The sequence below is a fragment of the Lipophrys pholis genome, assembly GCF_963383615.2.
Source record: "Lipophrys pholis genome assembly, chromosome: 1".
Taxonomy (NCBI): domain Eukaryota; kingdom Metazoa; phylum Chordata; class Actinopteri; order Blenniiformes; family Blenniidae; genus Lipophrys; species Lipophrys pholis.
Genome location: NC_137635.1, coordinates 3,034,916 through 3,042,741, shown reverse-complemented (window position 1 = coordinate 3,042,741; position 7,826 = coordinate 3,034,916). Strand labels below are relative to the sequence as shown.

Below are 7,826 nucleotides of genomic sequence, written 5' to 3'. Positions count from 1 at the left end.
TTCATCCACATTCAGCCTGGATTAGCTCCAGTTGAATAAAGCAAGATGGACAGACGTTTGACATCAGACATTTGTCCTACAACATGTGTCATTTTAGATGATTCTCAGTGACGCGATTCACGAATGAAGCTCCCGTAAGGTCAAATTTGGGCACGTCACAGATGTTATCCCCTCCGTCTGTTTCTGTCATTAGATCGATCAGCTTCACTTCACACCGTCTGAATCTAGACTCCTCCAGTGAATTAAAAAAGAAAAAAAGGTTGTCGTCTGAATCTTGGTGCAATGTGATGGAACAGAGCTCAGTGTGGCTAAACCTGTCTGTCACAGGACGATCTACCTTCTTACGCTGTGCTTGTTGCTATAACTATCTGCAGCTTCGACTGGATTGGATCACTAACCCACACACACACTCATGTAATCAGCTGCTTTCAAAGGGACGGCTGATTCTAAGAATTCAATGCTAATCTGCTGGATTCTTCAGTCCCTCCTGGGAAAAGCTCCGATCACACCGAGTAAAAGCGGAGCAGCTTTGAGGAGGCGTATGAGTATATTCCCACCATATATAATACCTGACGAAGAGCTTCCAAATAGCTTAAAGGACAAATGACCCTGATGACACAGAAGCCCTGCTGGTGAAGAGAGAAACATCCCGAGTCAGATTCACGAGAGTCGTCTTCTTTCACCTTTTAGCTTTTCAACTGATATTCACCACATTCTCTGTGCCACGAGTTCATATGGAGAGTTTTTAATTTCTATTTTTGTCTGATTTGTTCGATGTTTATTGTGCAATATCTGTATAACTGAATTGATGAATTAAAAAAACTACGAACGTAAACAGATTCAACAAAGGAATAAAAACATTAAAACGAGACAATTGACCGTGTCTGAAAAGTGTCTTGGGGGACTACCTGAAAAAATGTTTTTTTTTTAAAGAAGTTCTAAACCGTTACGTCCAGAATAAAGTCTTATTTTTATGTTGCCTATTCTATTTTGTTATAGATGAGAAAAGGTTGTCCTCTGATTGGGTCTATCCACATCACACCCTCACATTCCTCACTGTGATAGTGTAGCTCTTAGTAATCCACTGATCTTTGCACGTCTGACTTTAATGAATTTTAACACCTGTTTCAGCGACATACAAATCAAATGCAGAGATGCGCCACTCTGGTCCTTTTCCCTTGTCACGGCGTGACTATTTCAGGACTCTTGGCACTGTGTGGGTGTTGCTGATTGGCGATGACTCCCACTTTGTTAAATCACACCGCCACTGACGGTGAGCGGATTTCACTTGCCAATAACAGTGTCACCTCTGAGGTTAGTGTGACACAGTCCTTGGTCCCACTGCGACTTATTTCTGGAGTGGATGCGTTTAGCGGGTTGGAGAACCGCAGTGTTTGCCGTCATCAGTTCTCCCTGACTTCACTGACTGTGTAACACGTCTTGTAAATGTGACACTTGTTACCGTGGGTTATATTTGTTATATGTTTTTTTTAATGTTGGGTGCCTGCCCAGGGACTGCAGAAGGAAACTCGCCACGGCTAAATCTGACATAAAGCATCTTTTCTTGAAGATTAATATTTTCTGTACTTTTTTCCCAGAAAAAAACAACAACTAATAAACTAAACATTTTTATGTGTGGGCAAGGAACATTCGTCTTTATACCTAAATCCCCCGAATCTCCCTGTTTTTAATGATCCGACATAATAATGTGAAAACTCTAACGAAGGAACTGCATTTGCGTGAATCCATTATAGGGCTTATACTACATTAAGTCAAAAGTTTTGGTAATTTAAGGAAAAAAAGAAACTTTTAAAGTTACAAAAATAAAGTGACAAAACTAATAAGTTCTGATTCTGGAACTGCTTTTCTGTATATTTTATAGTGTTTTTTTTATAATTGTTCCTTTGACAGATTAATAATTCAATGATTGACCATCTACTTTACTGACTGACTGCTTACGTGAATTTAAATGCACACTGGGGAGCTTCCAATGAATTGCCCCTTGTGGGATGAATGAAGTTAGAATGTATTTTCTAATGTTGTTAAATATCATTGTAGCTTGATGCTGCTGCTGTCTTCATCAGGGCGGCGTGAAAAAGAGATCTTGCAATCTCAAAAAGGGTTAAATAAAGGTTCAATCGAAAATAAAAAAAATAGTCATAAAATCTGTAACAAAAATCTAAAACTGACCAAATTGAACATATTTCATGATTTGGAGCCTGAAACGTGTCTAAATGGGATCATCTTGTCTCTGGATATTATTGTAATGTGAAATATTTAACCAAGCTTGATAAAACACGCTTCCAGTGAATCTATTATCACAATTCTCCACAGCTTAAAACACGATTTTCCCGAGATGACACAGCAAAACAAATCAGTGTTCATGTCGCCATGTGAGACGTTTAAAGCCAGAGTGTCATGCGCTGTCTTTGTTTTCACAAATCATTCCTTGATGACTCCTACACATGCAGCATCTATATTGATCAAGTTACCAAATGTGGTCAGTTGCCTGATAAAGGGTTAATTTACCTCTTGTCGATGGATTATGATTTGCTCACAACCTGAACAGTTTGTGTCCTGAGGAATTCAAGTCGGTTTGCTCAGGTGAAGCATAATTGCGTAATAGAGTCTTAACACAGCAAAAGCCTCCTGACTATTAATAGAGGTTACATCACAGCTCGCAGTCCAACTGAACACAATCGATTCATCTGTTTAGTTAAAGCTCGGGAGGGACTGCCCGGCCATAAATTCTAAATCTCTTAAAACGTCTTGCTTTAAGGTAAATGAAGCATTCGGGAGAAGAGAGGCAGCATCTGTGTTTATTGTGGTTTCAGTGTGGACGGAGAGTTGCTGGGGAATCAATGTAAACAATTGTTGAAACTACGTGCGGCACATTCTGTAGATTTAACATGAATCCAGAGTCCAGGAGGCTTCAGTTTTGATTTAGTGTCGAGTCGGTGGTATGAGAACAACACAACTGTACAGAAAACTTCATGGCTCAGGCACTTAACATCTTAGCATGTGAAGCATGGCGAGTGGGAGTCGCTCCTGGATTTTTTGTCTTTTTCCACCCGCATTTCATTTCATTTAGACTTCTTGACATCAGGCTCAACAATCTTCTGTCCGGTGAGGAAGTTCCAAACGCCTCCGCGGTAAAACTCATTCCCGAATGAGTAGAGGAGGGCGTTGAAGATAGGATTGGTCTTTGCAAGAACTGGAAGCATCTATGAAATAAAAGCAGCAGTTGCACATTTTATAGCAGAAAACAGACGTCGGGAACTCATAAACACACATAAAAAAAAGGTTTGGTCTCATTATTTCTCAATAGAAGCTTCATTAAATCGTTATCACTCGTGTGAACACTCACCATTCTGAGCTTTGGAGAGACCAGCTTCACGTTCTCGAAGCAGGCGTAGATGCACATGAGGACATATGGACCCCAGCACATCAGCATGACCCTCAAAGGCACACTGGTGTTAAACTGGGACAGAGATAATTCACAGTGTTACATGGGATGTAGTGGATTCAGATTCCAACAAGGTTGCACTAACGATATCAAGGGAAAACATTTTAAGAAGCAGGGTCACTGTTAAAGCAGTAAATGCGATGGATGTAAGGTAGATAAAAAAAATGCCATCCTTTTATTAGTATAATTTGCAATAAAATAGAAAGAATCTGTTAAGTTCTTATCAAATGCCCAATCTTCACCATTTCCCTGCATTTAACTGTTTCTATTGTTGGGAGAGGTGAGACATGTTTCTCTACTATTGTTTCTTTATTCCAACAATGTTTAGCTACGATTGGTACTTTACTTTACCGGACTCAAGTCATGTTAATAGATTCCTACGGCATTCAATTCATGTAGAATCTTAAAGTATAAATTGAAAAAAACTGACCATGGATTCTATTTTTGTGTTTTATTGGGAGGTACTTTATTTTTTTTGCATTTTATCAAATATAACCCCTTTTGTTGTTTTTCTTTATGGATGAGTAGCGTACGTTAAAAACAAATTCGACAAAAAATACTGTTCAGAATAGCACGAAAAGCTAACACAGGCAACAGCAGATGATAAAAATAAAATAATAATTAAAAAAAATTTTAAATAATAAAAAAAGAAAAAAAAAGAAAATTTAATTAATTAAAAAATAAATAATTTTTTTTAAAAGTATTATTATTATTATTATTATTATTATTATTATTATTCCACATTTATCAGTCTTTTGTGCAGTTGTCTAATAATGAGCAAATTATTTTGGTCATCATTGTGATGCCGTCTAATTGTACAAACAGCTCATAGGACGCACAACTTCCTACACAGTGAAAACAAATTGCAGCACGTTTACCCTGTGGTGATGGATCTTCTTGAAATGTTTGTAGGTGGAATTGTAACATGAAAACATGGTGAATGCTGGGAACATCAAGTAGAGCACCACCAGAGTCAGCATGTACGTGACGTAGTCCCTATTTGAAGAGAACAAAGAAAACACGTAATGAGGTGAATAGTTGTGAAAATTAGTCAGGGGGCTGCTGTGTCTGAGGGTCGTGCAGCAATAATGAACATTACATGCACTAACAGGAAACAGGAAGCTGATAAATGAGTCCATGCTGACATTTCTATATATGTATCACCGTTTATTAGGAGAATATATATATAAATCTGTACCTGTCCCCTCTGGTGTAGTCCAGCGTGCAGCACGTCCTCATAGGCTCAAAGTCGTACACGCCCCATCCCATGAGAGGGACAGCCGCCCAAAAGATGGACAGAATCCAGATGATCGCACTCATTGTCAAAGTCGTGCTCCAGAAGAGCTTCTGTCCTGCAGGACAGACGTGCGTGGAGTCATGTGTTTGTGGTTCATTTCAGTTCAAACGTGCAGCGGAGCATGAAAGCTGCTCTTCAATAGAAACAACAGCAAGTGTGACAGGATATGAAGCATCGCCTGTCCTGTATGAAACTTCTACAAAAAGTGCTTATTATCCTGATTATATTAAAAAATATATTTAACATATACCTTGAATAGGAAATAGTTAGTTGCATAATGCTGCAAATTAGAAGATTTATTGGGCTTTACTCTGAATGCACAGCAGCTCAAATATGTACTTAACTGTATTAACTGATTAATTATTACAGGAGATTAACCGTAAATACTGACATAACCTGCATAGCTGATAAAATTAATGCAAACTGTCTAGTCTTTACTTTTTCCGATTACACAGATTCAACATTAACCTTTATCTTCAGGAACCTGAACAGACGTCTTCACCAGCTACTTTCTCACTCTTTCATTTTAAGCTGCGCATCAGTGATCATAACTGTGACCTCATGATGACACGTATTGTCACAATGCTTCAATGTGATTCACTATTGCTATGATGTCATTCTAGCTGATTGTGACTTTTACTGTGCTCTCACGGGTGCAGTATTGGTGGTATCTGTCCCAAGCGATTGCGGCCATGAAACTGATGGAGGCCAAGACTGAAATCATCCCCTGGAAACCGTGATAGCCACACCCCTCTTGACCAAACGGCCATTGCCTGAAGAAAGACAAAGACACGTGTGTCAAATAAAGAGCATGAAGATGCAAAACTGACTTATAAAAACGGAACAATGAAGGCAGAGACTGCAACACATCGTCTTTTGAGGCGAATTCAGAAGAACTCATTGATTCTCGAAGGACAGCCATTTACAATTCTCCCTAATGGGAAGCATGAACATGACAAATTAAAAGGACATGATTCACCGAATTAGCAACTGCTCTTTTAACCGAGACTCGGTTAATTTCAGACGGGCTTACTATACTGATTGACTGACAATATCAAAGCCTAAACAGAGACGCTGGGATCAAACGGCACTGACATGAACGCACAATCTTAGAAAATCAATTGAAATACCTTTGTCATTTATCTTAGCCTACCTTACAAACTGTTATTACTCAATACGTTACATTTATCTTCCCACCGCTGTTTGGTATCTAAATGCATTCAGGTTTATAAAAGTTGGATTGAATAATATCAACGTAAGACATGGTGAACTTGGTGAAGCAATGTAATGTGTTCACTAAACATAAAAAAGAGATCTGTGGAATAAAAATTACCCACATTCATAAAACTGGCTTTTAACTGTTGGCAAACGTTTTCTATCCTGAAGCTGCAGGAATTGAAGAATTCCAGAGTGAACAATGACGGCTGAACGCAATGACTGCTTGTTTTTCATCTTAAGAACTATAGTCCTTTCAAAATATTTGCTTTAAATGAAATCCATAGTGTTTTAAAGTCCATCCGAGTTAGGATGAGTCTTGCTTTAGTTTGTTGTGCAAAAGTAAGATAATCATGATGTGTGTTGTTGGTAATGATTAAGCTGATGAATCCAAACTGACAAAATTAGTGGTAAAACAAGAACAATCGGAGATTTCTGACCTCTGCCACATCCAGTTCAACTGCCTTTATTCTTTTCTTTTTTTTTTAGTTTGGTGATCACGTGATTTTCTTTCATAATTTGAAAGAACACAAGATAAGACAATATTTTGCTAAATGGAAATGTTCTATTGTTACGACTATTTTGAGCCGGATCACCAAAATGTATCGGGGTTCTTCTATTGATGAAAATGCACCTGTGTACCAGATTAAATGAAGATCTGCTCAGTCGTTTTTGCAATGTCTTGTTAACAGACGGACAAATAAAAGCTGAATATTTAATAAATTCCTATTTAATGACGACAGTCCAAGTAGTGCTTATGTAAACTGAGAGTATCTCTGTGGCCTCTTACCTGAGGTAGCTGGCATAGGCAGCAGTGAGTCCATTAATATTCAGGCTGAGGTCAGCCAGGGCCAGGTTGAACACAAAGAAGTTGCTGGGATTGCGCATCTCTTTCACTCTGAGGAAGGCCAAAATGCTGATGGCGTTGAGGAAGAATCCCAGCATGCCTGGAAGTGAAAGCAAGACAGAGGATCAGATGTCCCTTTAATGAATGGAATCACTTTCACCCACTGAGATCTGTCAGCGAGGTCTCATCACTGACGCTCTCCTGAACCTTGTGGTAGAAAAACGTTGAAACATGAAGGGAATGTGCTTTTTCTCCTGTTTACAAAGCTGCATTTCAAAAGAAACATTTTCACTCATTTTGTACCGACTGGTCTTTTTATTCTCTGGCGGACCTGTCTCTTTAAATCTCTGCACCGTGCAGATGTTCGCTCTCTTACCTCCAACCAGGAGCGCAGTGCCGAATGTAAACATGTCAAACTCCGAGAATCCCTCCGGTAAAGTGTACGCCGCCATGCTGAAGCGCACAAGCCAAACTTTTGCACAAGAGACGCTTTCCCCGCTGCGCAGCAAATAACCCTTTCCCAACAAAATGGCGCCTTTTAAAGGCTCTTTCACGTGAAAAGGTATAAAGGGACTAAGCTGAGTATGACCCCCCCCCCCCCCGTTTCCACTTTGCAATCCCCCGAGGAATTTCCTAACGAGCGGAGCGGGCGTCCTTCGAACTTCTTGCGGGCGCACTAAAGTTTGCGCACAACAGTGAAAGTTGTTGATTTGACGCTCTGCGGTGCGATCAGGGTTTTTCTTCCTCTTGGTTGACCTAATTCAGCTTTAGGGACCGATAAAGGAAGAGCATGGAAGCATGGGAAATGTTGTCTTTTAACTCCAAAGCCTGTTTGGAGTCCTTCAGAAAACAGAGTAATCAGTGTTAACCTTTGAATGGCAGACTACCGACGTTATCTCTCTTTGTGTTATTGTGCCAAATGTCCCTCCTGTCTGGGGAAACTTCAGAGGTTTTCTCCACTAGTGTTTATGTTCAGAGGATCACTTTTAATAGTGAACCAC

The 7,826-nt window shown here is 39.5% G+C and overlaps 1 protein-coding gene across 1 annotated transcript; it reads right to left on the bottom strand.

The window, feature by feature from the left end:
* Positions 1 to 1,093: 1,093 nt before the first annotated feature.
* rgrb (retinal G protein coupled receptor b) lies at positions 1,094 to 7,598 on the bottom strand. Its single transcript, XM_080461466.1, has 7 exons — positions 7,202 to 7,598; positions 6,769 to 6,925; positions 5,415 to 5,536; positions 4,665 to 4,818; positions 4,345 to 4,462; positions 3,368 to 3,481; positions 1,094 to 3,224 (listed from the first exon to the last, which is right to left on the bottom strand). The coding sequence occupies exons 1-7, from the start codon at positions 7,275 to 7,277 to the stop codon at positions 3,084 to 3,086; spliced, it is 882 nt and encodes a 293-aa protein (XP_080317592.1). The 5' UTR covers positions 7,278 to 7,598; the 3' UTR covers positions 1,094 to 3,083.
* Between the last annotated feature and the right edge of the window lie 228 nt (positions 7,599 to 7,826).

Coding starts and splice junctions, on each gene's coding strand:
- rgrb (XM_080461466.1), bottom strand. CDS start 7,277: ATGGCGGCGTACACTTTACCGGAGGGATTCTCGGAGTTTGACATGTTT. Junction 6,926..7,201: donor CACTGCGCTCCTGGTTGGAG/GTAAGAGAGCGA, acceptor TTTCACTTCCAG/GCATGCTGGGATTCTTCCTC. Junction 5,537..6,768: donor GCCTATGCCAGCTACCTCAG/GTAAGAGGCCAC, acceptor GTCTTTCTTCAG/GCAATGGCCGTTTGGTCAAG.